Raw genomic sequence first — 27,230 nt, forward strand, 5'->3', positions numbered from 1 at the left:
CGCGTTTCGTCTGATGAGTGTGTTCCGGAGGCCAAATTTTTGACCTATTTCCCTTCCTACCCTTTTCTAAAACGATGGGATGGGATTGTGGATTTCACGGAGCAAGGAACGCGTTGAAAGGGGAAATATTTCTATGCGTCTCCTCCTCCGTCGATAAAAGGTAGGCAACGCATCTGCAGTTGCGGATGTCTATGGGCAGCGATCGCTTCGCCATTTCAGCGAATTCAGGTGGAACTTGTTTGCCACCTTATAATATAAAAAACGTAGTTATTTTTAGGTTATAAAGTGTGTATTTAAAAGAAATTGTTTAGTTATGGTTATGAGAGAATTCGTGTGCATGAATATTGATATTTAACAATTGCTATATGAATGTTTTGTTTGCAGGGTTTTATTGGTGTTGCCAGAAATAGCATTAAATGCAATGGGCACAATGTGGATGTTCTGCGAAGTTATTGAGTGTTCGGTCACGGACAAATTTTCAAGTATCGTAATACAAAGTAAGTAATTGTTTGTTTAAAAATAATTATTTTTGGAAAAAAAATCATTTATTTAAATATATAGCTTTATAATATTAGTAAGATTATTCATTGATTTTTTCTACATGCCAGTAGGTTGGGACACAAAAAATTAATTAAATGTAATTATAATTATTTTGTTTTGTTCTAGGTATAGTTCTTTTTAATTGGGTGCAATTAGCTCTTACAATATTCGGCCTATTCATGGTATTCGACCCTCTTGGGTCAGTGAACTACGACGATATGCAGGACACGCCGAACCAAGCCAGACATCACAAGAAGGTGACGGGTTTGTGGTCCAGAAGGTTCCGATGGGCGTTCTGTTGGCTGAAGAGAGATGAACACGGAAAAGAGGCTTTTCAACAAGTTGCAGGTGTATATTATTTTTATAGTATTTATTGTTCGTCGTCCACAATTGATGTTTTCATATGCTGAGATTTGTAACAAATACATACTTTGACGTATAAATATACTAGCTATGGCCCGCGACTCTGTCCGCGCGGTATTAAAAAAGAAACTTAATAAGTAGCGTATGTATTCTTCCCGACCATGTTCTACATCTGTGCAAGAATCCATCAAGATCCGTTAAGTCGTTTCGGAGATACCTTCAAACAAACATCCATCCATCCATCTAAACATTCGCATTTATAATATTAGTAAGATAGGTATAAAAATAATAATGAATAAATAATATAATAGTACTAAGCAAAAGTTAATCGTATACCTAAGTAGAAAACTTGAGTCCTTGACACCGAAGATTAGAACAACTTCGACCAGTCCTGTTACGTCGCATACGTATCGAAGATATTTTGGTATAGGCTGCGAATTTGTTTTCGGGTCAATGGTTCGTTACTAACTGGGTTAGCAATCACAAACAAAAAACAAAACAACGAAAATAACTGTCGAAAATTTGTCATCAGTTTCCTTATTTTGTTTTAGCTCTACTCAGCGCATTATTTAGGTCGACCGATCTTGTCCCTTCGGATGTCGTTGCCGGTTGTGTACTTTTGAGAGTGCGACAGAAACGAGAGACTAGAGAAATGAGACGTATCCAAATGCTGAACGACGAGGAACCTATATACACGACGGACGTCAACAAAATATTCTCTGAAACTCCGCCCTGGATGAACCTTGAAGATGCGTTGCATTATTTAAGGCTATCTATCGCGGCGTACGGCTGGCCTTATGTATTATATCGGCATTGCTTCACCGGTTTCTGCAAACTTGCCAAGCACTTGACGTGCTGTTGCTGTCGGTATGTACCTACATCATGCTTAACCTTTCCGTAAAAAGCAAAAACTTTATTGCAGACTTGTTAGCTAGCTATTTCAAAATCTGTGAATTTTATTAAATTATAAAAGAAATTTGTATTGCAGGCCGAAGAACTCAATAGTGACCGACGACAACTGCTGTTTGTGCCACTTTGCAGGCGTGAAGTACATGTCCAAGCTTTCCGCGGACGACATCATCTTTGCCTCCTTCAATAATCGCGTCTTTGAAGTAAGTTGGCTTGTCGTCACATAATTTAAAGTATTTCGCGTATATTAGTATGAAGTCCATTTTATAATAACCTCTTGTAGCCTATATTTTGAACAGTGTGGTCTCCGATTAGTTTCCTTACTTTTATGTCAAGGGCATAGAGTTGAGTAGTATTAATTAATTAAATTTATGCAATGATGTTGAACATTTCAGCTTCCATTTTGCGTGATAGCGGACCACGAGCGGGAGAGCATCGTGGTGGCTGTGCGGGGCTCCATATCTCTAAGAGATATCTTCACAGACTTCACAGCTGGCTCCGAGAAGTTTGAGGCTGATGGTAAGAAAATATGGGCATTTGAGCCATTCTTAAGTTTAGATAACTTTAAAATTAAATTAATTAGAATTCGATATCGTTTCATATTTATGTCTATATGCACGGAATACGTCTAACTTGAAATTTGTACCTGTAGATTACAATAAATAATTATTTAGAGTGTACAACAAAAGTAATTGCGTTATTAATCACTTCAGATTACTTAACCCATATTTAAAGCGAATATTACCTAAGAAACTATAGAAAAATAATTTTTAGTCAAAAACATTTTGTCTACGACCCAGGCTTGCCGGAAGAAACAGCCGCTCACAAAGGCATGTCGATGGGCGCCGCAAAGATGTTGAGGCGACTCATGCCCGTCCTCGAACGAGCCTTCCAGCAGTTCCCACATTACGACCTCGTACTTACAGGTAAACTAGTTTAGCCCCGCGGCATCACACGCATGCGTAACTCATAACGTGTTATTAAGTACCCTTCTATTTAACTTTACTAGAATGTATTGGTATTACTTGTAATATTTAATAGTTTATAAACCTATTTTCTTTATCTCCAGGTCATAGTCTAGGAGCTGGAGTAGCAGTATTAGTAGCGTTAAAACTAAGACCCAGATATCCACATCTTAAAGTGTTCGCATTCTCAACACCAGGTAAGCATCACAACACTTTCTATACTAATTGACATTATGAAGCCTGTAGTTGATCAAAATTATATTGATACGTCTCGTTTTTGGATTGTAATTATTTTTATTTATTGATTTACATAGTATTGATTTATTTACAATTTCATCTTCCACATTAAAAAAATAAAAGCTGTTACATAATTTGTATACTTGACATAATTAGCTAATGAAAACTTTTGTTAATTAATTTAGCTACAGTTTTTTCGGCAAAAAAAATAAATCTTATATAATGAAAATATGGCTTTATAATGCAAAACATCACCAGAGGAACTACCGATGCGTTGCTAGTCTTTGGAATGCAATATCGTTTATTAAAAACTAGCTTTTACCCGCGACTCCGTCCGCGCGGAATAAAAAATAGAAAACGGGGTAAAAATTATCCTATGTCCGTTTCCTGGTTCTAAGCTACTTGCTCACCAATTTTCAGTCAAATCGATTCAGCCGTTCTTGAGTTTAAATAGTGTAACTAACACGACTTTCTTTTATATATATAGATTGACGTTAGTTCAAACTGATCGTTAGAGTAACAATTGTATTTCCAGCGGGGCTAATAAGTCGCGAGGCGGCGCGCTTCACCGAGAGCTTCGTGCTGACGATAGGTGTTGGCGACGACCTGGTGATGCGGCTCAGCGTGCACAGCATTGAGAACCTGCGCACGAAGGTCATACAGACCATACACGCCACTAAACTGCCAAAGGTAAAAATGTATGCCAGGAACTTTGCTTGAACTATAAGTTTGCACAATAAGTGGGTCAAATTGTAAGTTTTCAGTATCGTATAAGATGTGAGGTGTTCGTGTGGTTGCAGTACCGTATAATGCTGAACGGGTTCGGGTACGCGCTGTTCGGTGTACCAGCACGCGACCTGGAGTCGACGTGGCGGCGGCCGGAGGAGCTGGAGGCGCACGCGGCTGACGACAGCGACGCGCTGCTGGCGCAGGGCGTCTCCACCGTGAGTGCTGTCAGTTCACCACTTTCTACTAGCTGCCGTGTGCCGTGTGCCGTGTGCCGCGTGCCGTGTGCCGTCACGTGTCGTCTGTGTGTCACCTTGGTGTTCGTCATCGCTTCTTTTTCATTGGCATGGTTCTTATTTGTAAAGATGTTTCATGACCGGTTAAATGTATGTAATGTTTTCGATCACGTCTCTTAATATTTTATTTAAGACAATTCAGATTATTTGCCACCAAAAAAGTATATGGTTGAACAGTATTTTGATATTTATTTGTCACGAAATATCTTTATATTTTGGAGGTAGGTGGTGTATAGTTTTAATTTTAGAGTTAAGAAAAAAAACAAGTTATTAATTTCTTTGCCATAAACTGCATCAGTATATATATTAAATTGTATATTGTATAATGATTATCTAATAATTATATTAATTTGTGAATTTTTCTAGTTGCATATTGCTGAAGGATGGCCAATACTGGCCAAACTTTGTAGAAACAAAATACCTCTGCAGAAAAAAAACAGTTACATAGTTTTTCTTTTGTTCTTTAGTAAATTTTTTATTCTGTTGCAATATGTTCTAGTGTTTAGTTTGGTATATATCGTTTGAGATTTATTTTGGCCATTATCATTCGTGCATGTAACTTGTAAATGATGGTTCAGTTATCATAAAATATCATATTAACATCGCAAAATAACCATATTTATCAGCATACAAAGGTGTTTGTAATTGTTTTAATTTTGTTGTGTTTTAATTAATAATTATTGTAATTAATCTTTTAAGATGTATTTAGTGAATCAATATAAGTATTTAACCTAAGTTTTCGACTTCGTATCTATCTTTCTCATACAAGAGACTATTACTAGAGTTACTATTTCGTAATTTTAATTACTAGTTTAGTAAGCATTTTAAACATCATAGCCGATCTATATAAACATGACCAAACTTTCTACAAAATACTAGGTGGCACCACTGTTGATAATATAGCCATCTGATTGGCAGACATCAGTATCAATGGGTGTAGTTCCAACTTCTGCCACTGTACTGTCAGTTGTATAAATACTATTTTATTACCAGGAAGCGGCGCTAGTGTCGCGGAATGTGTTCGCGCGCCGGTTCTCATCCGCGCGACTGTTCACCGCCGGCCGCATCCTGCACATCGTGAGACGAAAGCGCATGGGCATTGAAAAGTGAGTACAAATATTTATATATAAAACAAATATCTATAGATAAGATAAGTAGAAACTAATGTCTCGTGTACTTATGTATTCTTATTTTGCTATTTTGTATTGAATATTAAGGAATATTGCATGTATTGGTTATCTTTTTTCATGTCTTATCAAAGGAATGAAGCAGATGAAGCGAGGTAAATTGGTTAAAAACAAAGTATATTTGCGCCATAAAAGCAAATCTAATTGCTGAAGTATTGATTTTTTCATATTAAACTAGCTTTTACCCGCGACTCTGTCCGCGTGGAATAAAAAAAATGCACACAAAATAAAAAAGTTCCTATGTCCGTCTCCTAGTTCTAAGCTACCTCCCCATCAATTTTCAGCTAAATCAGTTCGACCGATCTTTAGTTATAAATAGTGTAACTAACACAACTTTCTTTAAATAAATAATAATACATATCGTCTGAAGATATATATATCTTCATTAAACGACGGATAAACTTATTAATTGTTGTTAATAATAAAACTTTCTGATTATTGCAACTAGATTTTTCGGGTTAGATGTTAAATTCAGTGGTATTGAGATCTGAGGATAAATATAACATTCACAAGATGTAGCAAATTGTCAATTCGTTTGTAGAAAGGTGCGCACGCAGGAGCCGACGTATGAGATGAGATGGGCGTGCGCTGAGGACTTCATGGAGCTGCAGGTGATGCCGCGCATGTTGCTCGACCACTTGCCAGAGAACGTACACCGCACTATGCAGACTGTGCTCGAGGAGAGACACTCATATAGAGTTACGCATGTCGTATAAACTTGCCTATACATAAAGTTTAGAATAAACTAGACATTATAGAAAACAGTTCTGGTTTAAACAAGTACAGCTGTGAATTTCCACTACCGAAACACCTCTATAGGATGTTTTTTTTTCATAGAGAGTGAAACAAGAAAATACATAGGTGTTTCGACAATGGAAGTTTACGGTTAGAAATTACTCAGATATTTTATTATGTTGACTATTTTGAAAATGTATTCGAATTAACTCAATCTTCATATCAAGTATTTTTGTATTCTACTATAATTTGAGCTGATTCATGACAGTCATATCGGTTGACATTTTATGAATCTATTGTAAATAATCTCATATTAATGAAATTGTAAATATCTGTATAAGTTACGACCTTCCTATAAGAATCAACATTCATAAATCTAAGTGATGTACAAAGACTGTGATGAAGTTAATAACGTGAAATGTTAATTAAGTGAAATGTTTATGGATGTTTGATAAAACTTTATAGTCTATGGTTTTTAATCTTTGTAAATATTAGATAAGTTGACTAGTACGTTGGAATTTCAGCGGAACAATGACGGCCTTTTAATTTAATTTATAATGTGATGCTATTTCATTTATTCGACATGCTTTTCTGTGAAACAATTCATCTAATGAAAGGAACACATGTTCACATCAGTGTGCTTTTTTTTAATTTATTAAGGCATTGGATATCGGTGTCCTTTAGCCTCATCAGTGTGCTGTTCTTATCACATTGCCAGAGAAAAACCTCTAACCATTTAACATTTTATTCGACAATCTGAAAGTCACATAAGAAACCACAATATTAATGAAATCGCACTGATGTATAGACATGGAAATAAAAAAATTATTTTGCTCAATTAAAAAAGCAATTTACGTATTTTATCATTTTATATAAGAATCTTGCAATATTAAGTATTGTAGAATACTGTTAAGTACAATAACTAGTGTAGAATAGAATACCGCGTTACCGGAGTCAATTATATAGTAAATACAAATTAAATTAATATATAACATATAGTTACATAAAGATTCTTTAAATCCTAGAAACAAAATATATATTATAAAATAATTATAGTATAATAGAATTATATATAACTTGTTCTATGTCCAATTTATTATTATATTTTAAATATTCACAAAAAAAAGAAAATATGTAATGTTAAGAGGACTATTTATATACTTTAAATATATAATATACTTTAAACTCAAGAAGTAACGCAAACAGCAGAAACAATTGTTTTATATAATATCGAATCTAGAATAATCATAATCCAGATTATAAATGAAATGTAAGCATGGGTATGTAAGAATGTACCAAATCAATTCCATAATAATTTATTTATCATTTTACTTCGATATTGTACGTACGTTTCACTTTGTATATTTAAATCTTGGGAACAATAAGATATTTAGGAATTCATTATTATCCATTTTCAAATTATTAACTTTTTTATGACATTTTACCGGTACAATGCAAATTTAATTTTTTTTATTCATTGTTTATTAAATAATACTGATTCACTTATGATTTTTTAATATGTATTATTTTATTTATTTAAATATTCTTGCGCTATAAATATTATAAATTGTAGGAAGTCTTAAATTAGATATTGAACATTCCAAGTTATTTTGGTCCTACCCTCAATGAAATGTTGCCGTGTTTGTATTTTTGATCGACTTAAGACTAATTTTTTGTTATTAATATTTATTAAGCCTCTAGAATTCATGTTATCAGGTAATTTTTGATATCTATGAGTGGTAATTATGTTTTAACTATATATTTGATACAAAATGGTCGAAAAAGATAAAGTTTATGTAGATTACAAAGTGCTATTTTGTGCCAAGTAATAATTTAAAAATTGTGACTGTGAATCAACTAGTTTAGATGTCAAAATATACCTGAAATATGAAAACTCTAGCTTTGGGCTACTTTGAAAGTTTGTGAAAGCGAAAAAGAAATTTTGTTTGAGGGTTATTTTATTTTTTAATTATTTATTGAAGTTTTGTTAAAATCATGATAAAGATATTATTATTGTATAAAACTACGTAATTTGTATCCAGTATTTTGTAATCTAGGAAACTGGTACTTAATTTCTATGAAAAAAAATGTTTTCGTATGCAAACACAATTGCGTTCGAGTATTAGAAGAACTGAGGTTCTTTTTACTTGTACCCTAAATTAGGGCTTTATAATCTCTATGTGGACGATAGCCAATGTCTTGTGTTGGGTTTATGTTAATTTATATTACAATTGTATTTAAAAAAAAATTGTTTAATTTTACGCCCCTACATTTATAAAGATTCTAACGGTTACAAATAATTTTTGTTGCATCTATACTTGATAAGTCATTGCTTGAAAAACACAGCTTTTACTTCGTTCCGACATAAACGCGTCTGTTGAAATTCCTTACAGTTAATTATATCTCTATTATTATTCGAAACCTCACCACCGCTACCAACTAAACAGTCAGCGTCAAAATAGCGAAAATGAAATAGGCACAAAATACCACAGCTTATACCCTGTCCATTATAGTGTCAGTACTCGTAATGTGGTCAAAGATTAAATAGCGCAGAGAGTTAAGGAGCATAAAAAAAATAATGTTTATAAATTGATTTATAATTATAACTAGTTATAAAAAATAGTCCTCAGTCCATTCAATATTATCACAGCGATTTACTTACAGATAACCGCAATGTAACAGAATATATTTCATGCAACAAAATAGCAAAATTATTAACAATTATAACGTTAAAATATTTTATTGACACAAAAAGTTTAATATTAAAGTTATTACATATTTAAGCCGTTATTTAAAAAATCGTTTATTTTGATTTATCACTATATACGTAGAAGCCAGTTTATGATAATTTATAACTAAGATAACAATGAATGCTTTGGGATATAAAATATTAAAAAAAAAAATAATAGTACAGTGAGATCTAGTCGCTTACGGATATATTGCAAATTATCATCTCATAAGATTGCGAAGCTCCGTCATGGCGGCTTGAGAGACGGGCGTTTTCTTCTTCTCCGTTTTGTATCTTTAAATAAAATAAAAATTATTATCTTCAGAGGCACAAAAATTATTCAAGAAAGCATTATTTTTGTTAATGGTTCTCCTTGGTATACATTTCGTATATTTCCCCTACTATTTAGTGAAAACTAAGCTGCAGCGTAAAAGTCGTCACTAAAAAGGGCCTTTAGTGTACTTTTAGTATGAGAAATGTACAATTAACGACTGCTTAAGTAACTGGGAAACAATCGAGCAATGGGAAACTGAAATATCAGGTCGATATTTACCTGTTAATAAAGTCATGAGCAACATCGGGCCTGTAGGCGGCCATGTCGCGGAGGTAAGCCTGGTCATTGGAGAGCGCGCGGCGGTACGCCAGCTCGCGCCATGCACCTCCGCCACGTCCACACAACAGCACCAGACCCTCCATGAAACTTAACCACATCATCAGCTCACCATACGTCCCCACTGAGGAGCTCGAAGCCTACCCTAATTTAGGAGTGAGTAGACCATAGACAACGACGGTGGCCGACTGCGGGTTGGTTGACTTCACACATATCTTTGAATTTGTTTAAAAATTTATGTATGTAGAGATATATATTGTATATGCCTAGTTTATTACGAAAATACAAATTGAAAAAAAAAAAAGTCTGTCTGTCTGTCTATCCGTCTGCCTGTCCGCATGTCTGCGTTTGTTGGGGATAATTGATAGCTTATGTGTGCAGAAGTAACATTATAATTCCGCGTTAACGAAGTCGCGGGCGACCGCTGGTACATAATGAATTCCACTCACCTCAAATAATCGCTGACTAGATTGTACATTTGTTCTGGAGTCCTGTTCAGTATGAGTCTGGTAGGAGATGCGTTCAGTAGCGACATCTGCAGGGCGATCTGTTGCGCAAGAGTCGCCATTTCCCCGGCGAATCCTGTACATCCACCTTGCAGGTACAGTTCCGCGGCATCCGTGCAATGATTCAAAGCTGTATCCAGTAGGGTCCTTGTAGAAACATTATCATGTATCATAACCCAGGTGGGTTGAGTTTTCTTCGGACGTACTTCGTCTGCTATCCTTTCTAAGTCATCGATCAGGTTTAGAGCTTGTCGTCTTTTGACGTCAGCGGCTTCAGCGTACATGTTGAAGTGCAGAGCCACCATGATGTATGCGTCGGTGTCTCCGGGACAGTGCGTCTTCAGGAAGTCGAGGAGGCCGTGCTTGAAGGCCGCGATCCTGTCAGCTTGCTGACCCAGCATGTAGTCGAACTGACCCAATAGGTATTCGAATTGGTGATTGTCACGCAGAGCCTGGTATAACCGAAGTTAAAGGAACAATTGAAAAAAAAAAGAATACATGCTTTTCTTAAACCAAGTTCGTATGTGGGAAAGTGGAAGAAACAAATCATCTAGATATTCTATAAAACACACAGACCTGGAAGATGTAGGCGCACTCAGTGTACCGCGCGAGTCCAGTGAGCAGACGCACCATGAGACGCCAGGAGCGGGCGGCCAACAGGCGCGCCGCCAGCGCCTGCGCAGACCTCAGCGTCACCGCCACGCCCTCAGTGTCGCACGCACCAGAGAAGCACTCGTGAGCTAACACCAGCAGCTCGATACAGATTATGTTCACCTACAAATATTCACATTGAAACCCTTTTTCGATTAAGCGACAAGCTGCAGGCGCGGTCGAGACTAGGAAATGAGACACTCCTTTAAAAAATGATCGCTCAGTGGAAAAAGATCCTAGCAAAATAATAATCATTGTCAGAATAACTACGAAACTTTAATGGGAGATGACCAATCAAAGATAGAAGAATGAACTGCAAAATTCGTAAAAGATACTTTCCAAAAGGCAAGAATCGTTAATATTATTAAAATAATACATAATATACCTGTTTAGTCGACAGTTTGGCGCCTTTAGTTATCTTCCTCAAATTCGATTTCACTTCGTATCTAATATGTACGTTACTTCTTGATATTGCATCGAATAGATTCCTTCTGGTGTCTCTTGTCAACTTGTTACCGACTGTGTACACTGTCGATACTGAGTACACAGACTCAGTTTCGGCGGATAATAAAGTTCCTTCTTCAGTCAAAACCGATTCCACTTCATCATTGTCAACATGTTGGTATTCTTCGTCTGTCAAAGTTTCCAAATCTAAGCAACTGTCGTCTAAAGTATTTTCTGGTATTTTAAAAGTGGTCGTCGCTTTGTATATCTTTTGAAAGGCTATCAAATGATCAAGTATCAGCCTTCCTATATGACTGCAAGCGTCCGGTCTCATATTTAGAAACATTTCAATATCAGAGTTGAGAACAAAGCCCCATAATGTGTACTGAAAGTGCTCTTTTTGTCTGAATGTAGATGTCTTCACGAGATGTGGTGATATTATCGCGCCTACCATTTCTAAGCAGAGATATTCAGCAACCTGTTTGTATTCATTATTTTAAACACATATTAAATTCTTAATATTATAACATTCTTGTTGCCAAAAAAGTATTACGAATTTTTGAATGTTAATTGCGAGAAATATATCATGAAACTTAAAAGAGTTTAATCAAATTCGTCACATATTGCAATTAAAATGCGTTTTATGAGTGAGTTGGTCGGAGGTTTAATATAAGTGCTTTTTCCCTTCCTGTCCTTCTCTTATAAGTAAAGGATGGAAAGGAGATGGGGATTTAATGGAGAAGGGGTCGCATAGGAAGGAGAAATAGTCTCTGTGCGTCTCCTCCTCAAAGGTAGGCAACTCATTTGCAATTGCGGATGTCTATGGGCGGTTACTTCGCTATTTCGGCGAATTCATGTGGCCGCTTGCTCGTTTGCCACCTTTTAAATATTTAAAGAAAATGTTTGGCAATAAACTTCTAAAGACATGTTTGAAGGCGAATGTTATTCAGTTTTATTTTAATCACATATTGTAGTCTATTTTAACTCTTTAATTTTATAATTATATGCTTACCTGTTTTGAGGGAACATTAAATGTCCGGAAGACGAGATTGGCCAGCGACATGCGCGCCCTGCCGCTCACCAGGTTGATAAAATCAACAGGACTACATTCATATTTCAACACGAACATGTACTCCCGCCCGATTTGTAAGGCTATTCGAAAATAACTCGCAATCTAGGAAACAAAGGTCAGACTTACTAAATACAAACATAAAGAATTTAAAGATTTGGATTGTAAATAAATAAAGTAGTTCACAAAGATGTAGTCTGCAGAAGAACTATGACATCAAAGATGAGCCCCAAAGCACGTGAAGGTAAAGCCTTGCACCTCTCTTACACCTATACTGCACTACCGACTGACTGGACTGACTGTATCGAATGGCATTGTACTTTCTCTTTGATCCTTAGGTGATGATGATTATATTGATGATAAAGTCTAAGACGATGTTGATGATGAGTTGTCAGGGTACCTGTTTAGCGAGGGCCAGTCCGCTGCGCACGGCGAGTGCGTCGAGCGCGGCGAGGCGGTCGGCATCCTCGCGCGCGGCCAGGTGAGGCACCGCGCCCGTCTCCTGCCGCTCCTGTATCACCACCAGCTCCTCGAAACTTGTCTCCGACGTCTCCGATACTGACATGTTATGGATACTTTAAACTAATGTAGCTAAAACAGCTATTGAATCGTCTAAATAACCTTTGCCAAGCTTTAATTACTTACGTGTGAGTTTATTTAGTAATGGCGAAGATATGTCCAGACGAAGCTCTTGCGGCAGCTCGTACGGTGAGCAAGCGCCCTCGGCCAGTCGCAAACACGTCCTTATTATCTGTACAGGACAGGCCGGAGTCCTGTACAGGTACTCCGGAGGAGTTTCATATAGACCCGATAAACGAAACGCTTCGACTAGCAACCTAAGCTCCAGCAATTGATTAACTACTCTCCTCCAACAGTCTATCGTCTCCGGCTCTTCTAGTAGCACCACGTCTTCTATATTCCCCACGTCAGATTCTACCTCAATTTGGTGCAGAGTTACCGAGAATTTATCAGAGTTCATTTGTCTCATACTTTGAGATAAAGTTTTATCTTTCTGTCCCGTTAGTACGAAATGTAAGAGGCACTGGTAGCTATTGAGGAACACGTTGTCTTGATTTTCCACGCTGAAGTAAGCGTGCCACATCGAATGTTCGATCTCTTCTCTTCTTTTGCCGTATTCGTGATTCTCTTCGAACCAAGTCATTATAATTCTATACGAATAAAACTTCTGTATTGGATCGGTTATGGACGCGGCGTGCCGGGTGAGGAACTCGGTCGCTGCGGTGAACGTTACTGAAGCTTTTTTGAACGCTTCGCTACATTCCGCTATGAACATTGTCAAATCTTTGTCCTCAATTTCTGTCTCTCTCATATGCAACATTTCGTATTTATGTGCCCATTCTACTTGCAGTATGTCGTTTACAGGTAACGCGGCTAATTTGGCAATTTTTAGAGCCACGTCGTAATTCCTGTTTTCTGTGTACATTTTTATACACTCGGCGAGGTAATTCTCGCAATCGTCTCTCAGCAATTTTTGTATATTCACAACCAATGATGTTTGCATTGATATTTGTATTATTTCGAAGAGAGTTTTAAAATTTGGTGTTGGCACTGAAAATTAAAACAATTACTAAATATCGCACTGGCAAAGAAGACGTGGTTTTACAAGGCCGTTTTTGAACTTACCCATTAAGCCTTTCTCGAACTGCGCCTCAGACAAGCAACGGAGGAATTCTCTTTGATGGTAAGCACTATCGAAGCTATAGCTCAGCGCAATCTTAACTAATTCTACAGCAATCTTCTGCAACATCTCTTTGGACATATGCCAAGGCAAGCCGGCGGACTCCGAGCTATACTTGCGTTGGCACTGCTGCAGAAAGTTCCCGAGGGTTCTCGAAGTTTCCATATCGAAAGTACACAGGCGAATGCAACGGTGTAGGAACGTTGTTAGTAGTGTAAGAGGGCTATCCTAAAAATTTTAAATAACTTGGTAATTTTAGTGTCGATAAAACACTTTAATAACTTAATGGTAAATGTCAATTGATCGGTAATCAAAAAGAACAAATTAATACTAAACATCGTGTTTTAAGATTAATGGAGAACCACTAATCTTAAAACACCACACATTAACCAACCAGAAGGAAATAAAAACATTTTCATCTTACCGACATAAACACGAGCATGGACTCCTGCAATGTGGCAATATAACCTTCAACGAGACACACTTCAGCCACGACTAGGAACTGTTCAGAGAGCGGCCGGTGAGAGATCTTAGCCTGCAGTTCCTCGCGGTTGTGTTCTGACAAACCTATGGACGCCAGAACCCATTGCGCCCACAGAACATCTACGGCGTTTGGCTGTTAATACAATGTAAATGTAGTTTAGTACTATTCAGATATATTGGCGACTCGTTAACTTCGTGCTAGTCGCTGCGCAAAGAAGTTCAGAAGCATCGCTACGTTTGTTGCTTTATACCTCATAACAGCTGGCGATGATGACCAGCAAGGGTTCCCTGCAGATGTCGGCGGCCCGCAGCAGCGCGGCGGGGGGGTCCTCGGGGCCGTGGCAGGCCGCCGCCACCTCCCACAGCTCGCGGCCCATGTACCAACTCAATGGAAACTCAAATGACAAGTTTTGAGTTGGACTCTAGAAAAAAGCGGCTTTTTAAAATTACATACAAATTTAATGACTTGACGTAAGATAGACTTTTCTAACCGGACAGATTATACGAAGGTTACATAAAGAACTTACCACTTCCATAGAATTGAGCCTGGAGAATCTCCTCTGTCCATTACTTGAAACAGACTTATAGTCTTTGTCCTCTTCGGTAGTTTTGTGTAACATTATGTACTTTAAGTGTTCGGCATAAGATTGCTTTTCAAAGTCTTGAGACAGTTGCAGCATTTGTGATAGAGGATATCTGAATACATCACCGAACAATAAAAAATTAAACCACGAGTTGTTCCTAACAAACTCCTTTAGCTGAAGTTCTGGTAACTGCAAATTATGAAGTATTGCAAACTTCACCATCGTTTGAGATTCATACAAGACTAGAGTCATGTCAAACTTATCTTCCGATTGAATGTGTTTTAATTTGTTAATCGTAATTTCTTCTAAATACAGCAGAATTTCTTTAGCAGCCTGATCATTACTTTGCATGAGTTTAGACATGTATTCATTGACAACTTTATTCGCTTTCTCTTCTGAGAAATTTTTATTCACCATCAAGTGTTCTTTTATCATTTTAGCTGCGGACATGTGAACTCTACATCTGGAGGGATTGCAGCCGATCATTGCTACAAAGGAGACCGCACAAGCCGCCATCGCTGGGTCCGACCAGTTTTGCAGAGCTAAGGCATGAGCTTCACAGCAAGCACTCTTTATACTTTTCTCTTGTAACCTATTGTATGTCTGATACTGCTGAGCCACAAATGCCTGACTAGCATTACATGGTCGGTATTGTTTTAGATAGTACACGTGATTTAATTTCGCTACGTATCCGTATCGTTTAATTAGTTTCTCGTTTTCAAAATCTGGCATATCAACTGATCTTTGTGATAATGTCTTAATTCCACCTGTTACGTCCACATCGCTAGACAAAAGGCTACCCAAACTGCGCCTGTCAGATTTTTCAGCTAGTATACTCTTCATGTTCTGATTAATTAATTGAAATTCAAATATTTTCGACACGTCTAAACCACGATATCCTGAGAGTAGTTGATACACATTGACATCTCTTGAATCATACATTTGATAACCACCAGCAAATTTCTTATAAACATTATATAAATGAGGAAGTTTATGCTTGTACCCTTTGTTGGGCAATTTGAAATCTTTGAATTGTAGATTGTCGAGCTTAGAAAATATGTCAAATAAATTTGCATCATCCTCAAGTAGTATCATACCAAGGACTAAATGAGGGTTTGTTGATATGTAGTTGTCAATATTATCTTTAGCTATTTGCTGGCAAGTTTTATAAACCGGCACTACATGACTCTGCCTGTCCGATGTCTGTTCAATGCTCTTAAATAATAACCACAACTCAATACAGTCTTTTGCCTCTTGTTCAACTTCGGATAAATCAGTATCTAGTATGTGTCCCTCAACACACATAGTCAATACATTATACAATTTATTCTTTACACAATATTTTGCCAACTCAACGTAAAATTCTTGTTTGGTAATCGTAGCACAAGATTCAGTGAAAATATCATCAATTTGTTTCAAATTCTGAGTTCGTGCCAGTCTGGAAATTATTACGTATAAATTTTTTCGTTCCTCATCATTTACTATGCCGTAAGAGCAGAGCGTATCATAAATACACAGTTTAGTGTATACAAAACAATTACTTGCTGCAACACTTTGAATCATGTCATTTGTGATTGGCCAAGATCGAAAAATTTTATCTAAATTAGTGAGCACTTCACTGCTAAATCCTTTTGTATCCACATTCAAAAGTTTACTAACAAAATTTTCATTTATAAAATAATTATATCTTGCATTCATATCTCTAACAACTTCCGATGTTTGAACATTTATCCATCGAACTAATACCATTGCCTTGTTGTGTTCCAAAAGGTGCATCCACATTTGTTGAGGGGATGAAAAGTCCAGTAGTGAGTATTCTAAAACATATTACAAGGTTAATTTTTGTCCTTGTCTTACTCATCTATATATATAAAAGAAAGTCATGTTATTATATATATTATATTATATTTATAACTCAAGAACGGCTGAATCGATTTGACTGAAAATTGGTGGGCAGGTAGCTTAGAACCAGGAAACGGACATAGGATAATTTTTACCCCGTTTTCTATTTTTTATTTCGCGCGGACGGAGTCGCGGGTAAAAGCTAGTATTATATAAATGCGAATGTTTAGAGAACGACTCAACAGATCTTGATGAAACTTGGCGTAGATTTAGATGATATTCTGGAAGAATACATAGGCTTCTAATTAAGTTTTTTTTAATTCCACGCAGACAGAGTTGCGGGCGACAGCTTGTATAAAATATTTAAAAAAATACTAAGAGAGAATGTATCTTTTCTTTAACTATAATTTACTATCTAGGATAAATCAATATTTATAGTTTTATTAGTAGTAAATAATATTGTTTACTTTACAATCTAAATGTACTTAATATCACATAAGTATTTAGTTAAACATAAATTAAATGTTCCATCAACCTTGTCACATTCCTTTATTATTATAAGAAAATGTAAACTTTACAGAAAGTCATTAGTACAATAAATATAGAGATTATTAAATTTTTAATAGAACTTACTCTGCTTGAATTAGTGCAAATCTTACTTAAAATTGTTAATGTTAATTTATAACTAATATTGAAATAAAGAAATACAAAACAATACAAAACCTTTACAAAAAATATAAAAATAAAAATTAATAAATACATTATGAAAATGGCAGAGAAGAATTCATATAGTAATTCTTATCAGTTCCTATTCTTCTTGAAACTTAATTTTATGATTGTTTGATAAGAAATGAAATCTGCTTACCAAATGTATTAAAGAAGAGTGTAGTAGCTATTTTACTTTTCCAATGTGATGGGTATTTTTCAATTTCTTCAATTGTTAATGCCTTGATCTCACTCTCATTGACAAACACCCTATCATTCCCTTCGCCAAATACTTTATTTTGCTTAAATGTTCCATCAACTTCAAAAGATTTTTCTAAATATCTCAGTAAGTTCCAATGCCTTTTGAAATTTAACCATTTATCTAGATTTTCACCTTTTATATCTTTTGATAGTTTTTCCAAGTGCTCTACAATAAAGTCTCTGTATTCAATATTTGAAGATGTTGCTGCAAGTGTCATTAGGTGTTCTTCGGGGTTTATGTTTACTTTATTTAAGACATGTAGCACTTTAAAGATTTGCTTTCGTAGAAGAAGCTGAACAGTCCATGCCTTAACCTGTTACAAACATAGGACAATTTTATTTGACCAAATTAAATAAATACGTTAATTAGTGGGAACAATAAGTACCTCAGCTAGGAACCATTCCCTTGAGGAAGATTCATTCCAAGAATTCTTTTGCATTAAATATTGAATAGCTAAATCAATATGAGTGCCTTTCGCAGCCGCTTCCCTGACCACATCTCTAGGTGACTTTTCTTCCCAACATGACCAGATGATTTTTTCATTTTGTGTTAATCCTTCCATGATTTTTCCACTAATTGTCTACCTCCATTCCAAGCAAGTAGCAACCACTTTACACTGAGACAAAGAAACAGCTGCAGTAAACAATATTATAATAAAACAATAACGTCACTTTTGTTAGTATATTTTGGTGTTGTCCGCATTTATTTCATTTTCGATAAATAAGTTGGTCAAAGTACAAAAATTACAATACATAAGTAAACATGTTTTCTTGTAATCATTGTTACTTCTAAGTTATTGATATTACACACAGATCAAAGTTTAATTTTATAAGATATTCAAGTAGTAAAATTTTGTAGGTGCAACCGCAATAAAAACTTAGTGTTTTCAATTCGTTTGACATTGACACTGACAAGTAATAGGGTAGAATTGTTTATGGGCATGGACGCTATATTTCATTTTTATTATAAGCAACACAATAGTTAAATAAATTTGCTGAAGAATTATAAAAGAAATCCAAATCTGTTTAATCCCATCTCGTGATCTCCCGATTTAAGGAGACTTAGGTTAAAATGTCACGAAGGAATTGTAAAATTAGGGCATTGTCGGATTCAGGGGTAGGGTGGGGACTTATAGATCCGTTGCCAAGCAACATACACTAATAAAGTACTTCAACGCAAGAAACCGAAAGCAAATTATTAAAGTTTTGTAATGGCTGATGAGTTGCAAAAAGCACATTTATATTATGACGACATCAATAAGATAAGGATATTAGAGCAAGATGTTCTTAAGGATACTGAAGATCTGCGGGATACATGTAAAGAATATGAAACCAGTTAGCATTCACTACTTTATACCTACTTCCGCTATAATTTCCAATGGAGCGTGCATGTTCTTGCTTTATTTCAGAGGTGAAGGATTTTGGAAAGATAATAAGTACATTGTTAGAGACGCTTAAAGAGTTGGGAGAGAACGTCGAGAAACAGAAAATGGCAGCTATAGGAAGTATGAATCTCTTGAAGTCTATAACAAAGCAAAGAGAAAACGATCAAGCTAAATTACAGGTAGGCATTGTACGACTACCTACTAGAAGCCCGTATTATTTACTTGGTTTCTGAGACCAAAATCCCTGTATAAAAAAATTGCTATCTTTTTTTGTCAAAAATAATGAGAGGCATGATGTTTTATACAGGGATTTTGGTCTCGGAAACCAACGATTAGTCAACTAGTATTAATGGTTTAAAGAAGCTACTAAAATTTTAGCAAAAATACCCGTGTCTTTAATAATCTTAAATTTAAAAATCCACGTAAAGGTTTTAATACGCTCTAACGTTTTGGCAGAATCGCAGGGTTAGTTGCTTAGTGGAAAAGGGCTCGAAGTATTCTCGTCAAAATTTCTAGTACTGAAAAACATGACTTGATATAATGTAGAAATAAATTCATACGGAGATTTCTCCATCAATTCAATGTTTTGAACTTAATTATAAAGGTCACAGGTTTATGTCTATAAAGGTTATAATCCGATTTATATATGCGTGATCTGATCGTGAAATAACTATATTTTTATTCCAGAACGAGATAAGTGAAAGATCCATGCTACTAGAACAGCTGGATGCAGAATATGATTCTTTGCAAATATTAGAAGCAAGTCAAATGGAAACCATAGAATATTTGACAGCACTACGATAGTTCCTTGGTATGATAATTACCATCGGCATTTCTAGAACTTACCAGTTAGATTAAAAATCGAATGCACTAAAAGTTGTTCCTCTATGATACGATAAATTCATTTAAAGAAAACCATTTAAGTGAGTACAAATGTAATTTTCATTTAAACACACCAAATAAAAACAGTTCTATAATGAAACCAGTTTTGCAGACAACCGAACCTAGACTGGTCTATTTTTATTTAAGAACATAACATAAACATTTAAGTCTAACCATGATTTTCTTTATTTTTACCAGAAGTTGACTATAAATTGGAGAAATACAATTTTACAAACCTGTGATTACAAAAATATAACTACATACTTATTCTACACAGTAACAGATAAATAATTGAATAAAGTGAAACACCAAAGCACTTTTGAAAATTGTAGGAACATTGACATATTACCAAACAGATGTTTTTAAATCTTTTATAATTTTCTTTTTAACGCAACTGAAAAGAAAAATACATTTCCCATTCAATTTTAATATTGATTTTATCGCTTTTTTAAAGTGATTCTCGTGTTGTTTTATAAATTGTGAGAAACAAATTGTGACTAAAATAGTATAATGCCACTTTTACACAAAACACTAAATGAAACTGTAAGAATTGTTTCTACATAATATGTTCTAAATATTGAGTGTTATTTAATAATGATTTAGTAAATTTACATTTACAACTTATAACTAAATGCTAACGCAGATGAGACAGTTCAAAAAATTCTATACTTCCCAATATTCCGCGTATATTTTATACTTAATATATAAACTTGAAACATCACCTTCTTATTACAAATAAGGCTACTTTAGGCAAATTATGTTTAATTAAATCACAAGGACTGTGTCACCTTTTAAACTAAGAATCAATTCGATTTTCCACTGGGACTAAAACAAAATCATCCATTATAGACTAATTAATCATGGCCTTGTTTAAAGATTGTTTACTAAATTCCCGAGCCCATAAGTTACCATTCCATCATATTAGTTTCATATCCCAATCTAGAGATATTCGTTATAAGAATCTAGGGGATAAATGTCATAATTATCTAGATAGAAATAAATGAATTAACATACTTTACGTCTTCGTTTTTCTTTGAGATTTTATGTAAACAAATCTGCAAATAAGAGCTTAATGTGTGCAATTTTATAAGCAAAATTATATTCATACTGCTTTTAAAGCAACAAATACAGCAATATTATTTTATACCAATTAATTTGTCTGAAATATATATGTAGTCTGTTATTCTATCAAAAGAGTACTAAACTTATGTTGATTTAATTAAATATATGACTTTCTGAATCAATAAGGAATAAAAAATTGTATGTTTTGGCAAATTGGTTTATTCCTTTCTTAAATATAATTTATAAGTTACATATATGTATAAAAAATGTTTTTAAATATTTGTAGCATGTTATGAACGAATACCATTATGATGTATGAAGAGCAGGAGATTATCATTTAATGCTAAAATTTACTGAATTTTTTATTAAAAACAAAATTAAGCTTTCATTTTATAAACTTTGGTATTATTATTAAATTTGTATGTATATTTTTCAGTTATAAGGGGTTTTATTGTAGTCTGGTCTTTTTTGCCTTTTAAAATAACATTTGGTAGCATTATTATACAAGTACTAGGTTGTATGATAATGCTAGGGGAAATTCTCAAGTTTACATAAAATCTCATGATAAATGTCACATGTCTTTTGAAAAGAAATTATCAAATTAAAGTGAAGAGTAATCAATGGCCTGCATTACAGATGACAATGTTATCCATAAAGTCTTATTGACACATTACTATGTGTAAGTCGTAAACACTGTTTCCCTAGTCAACCTAAGTCTAAACACTCGATGTCACCACCGAACTTGACAGTGAATCGTCAAGTTTTTGCCTTTTATTGTCCTGTTGGTTTTCATTGCACGGCTCGCAGTCCGCGGTGCGCTTCTTGGGGCACTCCGTGTTGCTGGTGTGTTGGCCCACATCCGCAATCAGACCGTCTTTGAACCTCACTATGATAGCAGTCATATTGTCACAACCGGTGCCGTCACCCATTGTTGTCGGCGCTAGGCAGTGGTCAAACATCTGGAAAAATGAACAATTTTAGGGAGAAATGTTATAATAACAGTGGTATGATGGCAAGTGGGGAAGCGAATGTGAACCTTACCTGTTCACAGATCTGTGATAATCTTTCGCGGCCCTCTGCCAGTCGAGGTATAATGAAGTCGCACACATCTTGACTCGACATAAAGTTCCATATACCGTCGCACGCCAATACCATAAACTGGTCCTTAGCCGGGTCTACTGTGAGGGTTTTGACGTCCGGCAGAGCAGTCACCATCTGTTCTTTAGCATCCAATTCTTTGTTCTGTTTGTACGAGTGATCGCCGATGGCACGTGATAAGTTAAGACCTCCGTTTATACGACCGTCATAGGAAACTTTGCCACCGGCCTTAATGATTCTGTCAAGTTCTGGGGCATCTTCCGGTTTGTGATCTATAGACATGTCTATGGCTTTTCCTTCTCTGCATATAATGCAACGGGAATCACCTGCGTTAGCCACGTATAGTTCGTTTCCTAAGAGCAAAAAAAATTACCGAGATTAATTTTTTTAAATTAACTACAACACCAATCATCTGATGCACATGTTCAGATATCATCAGATTGTTAAAGAAAAAAATATATACCTCTTAGTAGAGCAACAATAGCAGTGCAACCACTATCATTGCCTGGTTCCTCAGACATGTTTATATCTTCATCACCTTCCTCATCACTGGATTCTGCTTCGTAATCTTCTTCATCTTCTTCTTCACACTCTTTAAAAGGTAGTTATATTTAAACCAAATTGTTTTTATGTGAAAAACTATTAATTAAATTTAGACAAGGTAAGTTGTTTTGGGTTACTCTGCACTTATTGGTGTTGTCAAATACATTTATACTATTGTTGTTTTTGACAACACCAATATAGTCACACAAGCATATCTGAACGGTACGAGAGGTGCTGATATTTTGATTATGATGGTATATAAAACCTACTTAGACATAGAAAATTACATGACAACTACAATACAAAGAGGATCTGGAAATTTTTTAACATCGACAGGAGGGAGCTAGTGAACTGTCGTAATTTAGTTTAACTTAAGCCAACTGGTTCAGATAGCCTTGTTGGTCTGTAGATCTATTCATTCACGGCATATTTCGACGCCTTTCCCCAAAGACGAACCAAAACCAACAACTGAATTTTAAAAGAAATAATTTGAAGCTTCCATAATTTTGGCATAGTAGTGAAATATATTTATAGGTTAACATGTAGCGTTATACATTTTTACGTAACGAGTGATATTTACCCTCCGATGATTCCTCAACACCATTAACATTGTCGTCATCAGATGAACAGATTTCTCCACCCTCGAAGGTTTCGTCGTTGGAGTCGCTCTCGTCGTCATCTTCTTCAGGCACTTGACGTAAGATGGACTCGTATACAGCCGCGGCCGCTCTGCGTATCTTCGATTTTTTCGGTCTCCCGGGAACTTCCTTGCCGGAACTTGACACAGGCGATGATTTATCTACACAAAAAAGTGGCAGTTGATTTGAAATAAAAAAAAAACATAAGTTATAACATGAAAGGGAAAATATGATGTATCATACAGAATTTAAAAAAATGAATAAAAACCCTTCATTTATCTATGACTTCACAGGTACAAAATTTGTCTTTGAATACATTTTAAATATACTTTAAAAGAATTAAAAAGAAAACCACTTTACCATTGGCTTTGCCAGTTTTGACAGGTGTCACTGAGCCATTAGACGAAGTGATATTACTATCTTCACCATCTATCTGTTTTGAGCCTGTCACCTCCCCATTACAATTTTCAGTGGTGACAACATTACAACCATTTGTAGAGCTCTTTACATCCTCACTTTGTTCAGGCTGGTCGGGTTGGCAATTATCTTCAGAGCTGTCTGGTGCTGGTAAAATTGGTTTGTTAACATTTTCTTTGACTTTCTCGGGTTCACTTGTCGAAACCTAGAATGTGATATTGAATTTAGGCAACATATTACATAGTAAACATTTAAAATTTTTGTAAAAGTTTCTATTTTCAGTTTTAAGTGCATGATAAGTTTAGGCTAAATATGGGCCAATGTGCAAATTGACAACTTTTCAGGAGAGGCTCTTAAAGTTGCAACCATATAGGAAAATAGGCCAGATTTGCCCTTTTTCTTCAGAAAAAAATATCATTTACACCTTTAAATGTGTATTTTGTTTTGTGCATGTTGTTAACTAAGAGGTAGCTTTTAACACAAATAAGTAAAAATCATCAATTTTCTATTTTGGACCTTATACACAGAACCCATCAATATGTATGAAATGAAAGTAACTATACCTCTCCATTCAAATCTTTGTCAACTTCGTTCGAATTTGTTGATGAAACTCCTCCAGAGTCCTCCTCGGCATTCTTCTTTTCATTGTCTGTTAAACCATTTTTGCTAGAGGATGTTGCATCACAAGTTTGTTCTAAGCTAGAACCCGCCACATGCCCCGAGCTTGAACTTGATGCTGTTGAAGGAAAATGCTTAGTTAAATATCTAAAAATCAATAATTATGTTTACGTAACGCAAGTTTCATATGATCTAACTAAAATATTGTAAGTTTAATACTTACAATATTTTAGTTAGATGCAAAAGCAAAATATACCAGAGACAACCAAAATCTTAATCCTTACTTTTTATGTTCAAATAATGGCAGATAATATAGTTACAGCAGGTTACCTGATGCCCCGGATTCCTCTGTATTCTTTTTAGCTCTCAAGCATGGTGACAGCGGAGTAGTTGTGTCACCAAGTCTTGCTCGGTGAAGTGAAGTTAATTTATTCTCATATTTAGCCAACACTTCCTGCATTAAAATAAGTATAATGAAGTTTCAAGGGACAATAGTAGCAACTGTGATAGTAGATCATATAAGAATTTTTTCAGTATGTACAAAAGTTAACTTGCTATATGATAATTTATACATTAGACTTAAGAGTAAGTTACAGTATATAAGAAATTTTATAATGTATGTAATAGTTAAATTTATCCTTGCCATTAACCTTGAAGAGAAATAATAAATGCAATTTTAGCAATCACTAGATAACTGGAAGAAAAATGACACAAAACAATTTTGCATAATTTTGACATAAATCTAATTAAAGTATTGACTTGTCTATATGAATACAAAGTAAGATCGTTACTAGAAATAAATTAAAATAACAAATATTTCATTCAATCCTAAATACAATTTCCTATCCTAATACTTAGCTTTGAAATATAGATTATCAGATATTTAGACAATTAAGCAAGTTATAATTGTCTTCATATCTAAAAATTTGACACATTGAATTGCTTTATCAACAGCAAAGTAATGTGGGTGTATATTGACATAAAACCGAACCGAGAAAATTGATTCAGCTCTGTAGTCAATATTCTACTTTGTTGTTCAGTAATGCGAGCTTAATAATTCACCTGTAAAGGTAGGTGTGCCTCTTGATATAAATTACTAACATTTTCATCTTCAGAATCTTCAATGTCACTTGTGCCCGGAGGATTTATTTCACCTACCAAACAAAGATAAGTTATTAATATAATCATATGATGTCTTTACCAAACATGATAATAAACCTGAATAATAAACTTTTTTACCTGCAAGTTCCTTCAATATATCCATAACCTCTTTTGTGACAATTGTTGCATCGAATCCCAAAAAAGCATCTGTTAAAGCATTCACTAGGTCCCCGTTCTTGTATGCATCTGTCTTTTTAATATATTCTGGCAAATTTTGTGAACAATATGTAGCCACCTCGGCGCCGCCGTGACCGTCGTATACAGCAAAGAAAGATGTATCAGCATCATAATCTAAGATTGTATTGTGTGCATCCTAGAAAGTTATGAATAATAGCTGTAATAATCTTGTATTAAGAATTACGGCAGTATATACTTTGCTGCAATGTTTCTCCGTGGGTGTCACACTATACATCTATGACAAAATACTTGTGTGTGAAATGAAAAATACAGCCAACAATTAGCGCTTCTGTTTTTTTTTAAACTATGTTAAGGAGATAGAACATTGTGTTATTTGTACAAAAGTAACTGGTGAATAAGTGAGCCGAAAATTTTTAACCATATAATTATCAAACAAACCATACCTCTTGGTTGACACGCCATCCTTGCATGGAGCTTGCACCGCACTCTAGTTTGCCATTCGACTCATCGCTGGACATTTTTTCAGTAACTGGTTCAGATAAATAGGCACCCATTATGATCAACTAAAGATGTGTACATGAAATATGACCAAAAAATAACTGACGCGCGAATTTCCCAAAAAATCGCGCAGGCGGCAAGCAAGCCGTCCAACCACAGATAACAAAACAAAACTGAAACAGACTAAATATAATTTACACAAAACTTCTGAATAAAACATAATATAATACGTTTATAACATAATGTAATGATTTTGGTCAATATTATTAACCACGTAATGCAATTTAAATAACGTTTAATCCTAAAAAATAGTTTAATTCTTAATTTTATATAAGCAGTAATTTTATTTGAATCATAAGCAGATCTCGGGTGTTTGGATAGTTAAATATCTGCAGCACTAATATACCACCATCCACTAGTAGCTGAAAACGCCACTTATTAAAGATTTGTTTTTAGACCTACAAACGAACCTGAAATTTAATTTACATTACGAAATAATTATAGAAATAGTGAAATAACCGCTCAACGGTTACGGATATACTCAGAATCATTTAATACATTAGTTAGGAAGAGAGTCGCTTAATGTTCATTTAGTATCAGAAATCTACACTAAGGGTCCGCTTACTAACTTTAATGTATGGAAGTTAATTGATCCGTAGGACCGCGTCCGCTGGCATATGTTAAAAGTCAAAAGGATGTACGAAGAGTTAGTGACAGTGTTATTCGGGGACGTCCCAGAAAAAGATTAGTGACCAAATCTCTCACACCCATTATCTGGACACGGGTGATATTTATCTCTGAAATTAAGTTCTTTTTGTTGAAAAAGTACTTATGCTCCAAGCGCTGTTGGCCGTTTATCTTGAGGGAATGAGTTTGTAAATCATATCAGGTGTGCAGAAACTTAGCAGTGACGGACTATATAAACAGTGATTTACAGTTCAAATAACTGGAAATATACAAAACCTTCCTTATTTGTAGTTGAAAGTCTGTTGTTGAAGTTTGAATTAAAATAAAATACATAATTTTTCATTTTCTAAGTTTTTTATAGGTATTAAAAACTAAGAACTAAGTTTGAAATTTTTAGTTCGCTATAAATTACGTAGACTTGCATTTTATAACGATACCGAGATGCAAATGTAAAGTCCCATCTTAACATTAAGAAATACTACAATGTATAATTAAGTGATAATTTTACTGTTCAAATAATATGTTTGACTACAAAGATAAAATCTTACCGTTTGTATAAATGC

At 35.0% G+C, this 27,230-nt stretch overlaps 4 protein-coding genes across 10 annotated transcripts in view; 2 read left to right on the forward strand and 2 right to left on the reverse strand.

Annotated features, from left to right (window-relative positions):
* Positions 1 to 6,119, forward strand: part of LOC106720400 (diacylglycerol lipase-beta) — a 46,166-nt gene extending 40,047 nt beyond the window's left edge. For 2 of the 5 annotated variants that reach the window (XM_014515091.2, XM_045686734.1), the window contains exons 4-15: positions 385 to 497; positions 667 to 888; positions 1,455 to 1,770; positions 1,892 to 2,015; positions 2,208 to 2,331; positions 2,613 to 2,738; positions 2,882 to 2,974; positions 3,550 to 3,704; positions 3,815 to 3,967; positions 5,030 to 5,142; positions 5,298 to 5,318; positions 5,765 to 6,119. In XM_014515091.2, the coding sequence (XP_014370577.2) occupies positions 385 to 497; positions 667 to 888; positions 1,455 to 1,770; positions 1,892 to 2,015; positions 2,208 to 2,331; positions 2,613 to 2,738; positions 2,882 to 2,974; positions 3,550 to 3,704; positions 3,815 to 3,967; positions 5,030 to 5,142; positions 5,298 to 5,318; positions 5,765 to 5,939 (1,735 nt within the window). In that variant the 3' untranslated portion in view covers positions 5,940 to 6,119. The remainder of the gene's footprint in view (positions 1 to 384; positions 498 to 666; positions 889 to 1,454; positions 1,771 to 1,891; positions 2,016 to 2,207; positions 2,332 to 2,612; positions 2,739 to 2,881; positions 2,975 to 3,549; positions 3,705 to 3,814; positions 3,968 to 5,029; positions 5,143 to 5,297; positions 5,319 to 5,764) is intronic. The other 3 variants (XM_014515092.2, XM_014515093.2, XM_014515094.2) reach the window with 3 other exon arrangements.
* Positions 6,120 to 8,756: 2,637 nt separating this feature from the next.
* LOC106720361 (spatacsin) lies at positions 8,757 to 19,434 on the reverse strand. Of its 2 annotated transcripts, XM_045686750.1 has the most exons (15): positions 19,372 to 19,434; positions 17,927 to 18,157; positions 17,440 to 17,854; positions 14,676 to 16,549; positions 14,400 to 14,570; positions 14,090 to 14,281; positions 13,611 to 13,893; positions 12,612 to 13,535; positions 12,367 to 12,524; positions 11,910 to 12,071; positions 10,839 to 11,375; positions 10,379 to 10,576; positions 9,746 to 10,254; positions 9,240 to 9,386; positions 8,757 to 8,980 (listed from the first exon to the last, which is right to left on the reverse strand). In XM_045686750.1, exons 2-15 carry the CDS (start codon positions 18,101 to 18,103, stop codon positions 8,908 to 8,910), a joined length of 5,820 nt encoding a protein of 1,939 aa, XP_045542706.1. In that variant the 5' UTR covers positions 18,104 to 18,157; positions 19,372 to 19,434; the 3' UTR covers positions 8,757 to 8,907. The 2 variants fall into 2 exon arrangements, with proteins under 2 accessions (XP_045542706.1, XP_014370511.2); XM_014515025.2 differs by lacking the exon at positions 19,372 to 19,434 and having other exon boundaries at positions 17,927 to 18,282.
* On the forward strand, positions 18,405 to 20,068 carry LOC106720288 (intraflagellar transport protein 20 homolog). The gene is made up of 3 exons (XM_014514884.2): positions 18,405 to 18,875; positions 18,950 to 19,104; positions 19,613 to 20,068. The coding sequence occupies exons 1-3, from the start codon at positions 18,752 to 18,754 to the stop codon at positions 19,727 to 19,729; spliced, it is 396 nt and encodes a 131-aa protein (XP_014370370.1). The 5' UTR covers positions 18,405 to 18,751; the 3' UTR covers positions 19,730 to 20,068.
* Positions 20,069 to 21,185: 1,117 nt separating this feature from the next.
* LOC106720168 (probable protein phosphatase CG10417) lies at positions 21,186 to 26,143 on the reverse strand. 2 transcript variants are annotated; one of them, XM_014514752.2, is made up of 10 exons: positions 25,926 to 26,143; positions 25,423 to 25,657; positions 25,285 to 25,337; positions 24,514 to 24,637; positions 24,129 to 24,301; positions 23,509 to 23,770; positions 23,091 to 23,309; positions 22,431 to 22,559; positions 21,911 to 22,320; positions 21,186 to 21,828 (listed from the first exon to the last, which is right to left on the reverse strand). In XM_014514752.2, exons 1-10 carry the CDS (start codon positions 26,034 to 26,036, stop codon positions 21,586 to 21,588), a joined length of 1,959 nt encoding a protein of 652 aa, XP_014370238.2. In that variant the 5' UTR covers positions 26,037 to 26,143; the 3' UTR covers positions 21,186 to 21,585. The 2 variants fall into 2 exon arrangements, with proteins under 2 accessions (XP_014370238.2, XP_014370237.2); XM_014514751.2 differs by having other exon boundaries at positions 21,187 to 21,828; positions 25,246 to 25,337.
* Positions 26,144 to 27,230: the final 1,087 nt, after the last annotated feature.

The sequence above is a fragment of the Papilio machaon genome, chromosome 4 (assembly GCF_912999745.1).
Source record: "Papilio machaon chromosome 4, ilPapMach1.1, whole genome shotgun sequence".
Taxonomy (NCBI): Eukaryota; Metazoa; Arthropoda; class Insecta; order Lepidoptera; family Papilionidae; genus Papilio; species Papilio machaon.

Coding starts and splice junctions, on each gene's coding strand:
- LOC106720361 (XM_045686750.1), bottom strand. CDS start 18,103: ATGGAAGGATTAACACAAAATGAAAAAATCATCTGGTCATGTTGGGAA. Junction 14,571..14,675: donor GGCTCAATTCTATGGAAGTG/GTAAGTTCTTTA, acceptor GCTTTTTTCTAG/AGTCCAACTCAAAACTTGTC. Junction 8,981..9,239: donor GCTCATGACTTTATTAACAG/GTAAATATCGAC, acceptor TTTTATTTAAAG/ATACAAAACGGAGAAGAAGA.
- LOC106720288 (XM_014514884.2), top strand. CDS start 18,752: ATGGCTGATGAGTTGCAAAAAGCACATTTATATTATGACGACATCAAT. Junction 18,876..18,949: donor ATGTAAAGAATATGAAACCA/GTTAGCATTCAC, acceptor GCTTTATTTCAG/AGGTGAAGGATTTTGGAAAG. Junction 19,105..19,612: donor ACGATCAAGCTAAATTACAG/GTAGGCATTGTA, acceptor TTTTTATTCCAG/AACGAGATAAGTGAAAGATC.
- LOC106720168 (XM_014514751.2), bottom strand. CDS start 26,036: ATGGGTGCCTATTTATCTGAACCAGTTACTGAAAAAATGTCCAGCGAT. Junction 23,771..24,128: donor ACAAAGATTTGAATGGAGAG/GTATAGTTACTT, acceptor ATCACATTCTAG/GTTTCGACAAGTGAACCCGA. Junction 23,310..23,508: donor CAAAACTGGCAAAGCCAATG/GTAAAGTGGTTT, acceptor TTTTTTGTGTAG/ATAAATCATCGCCTGTGTCA.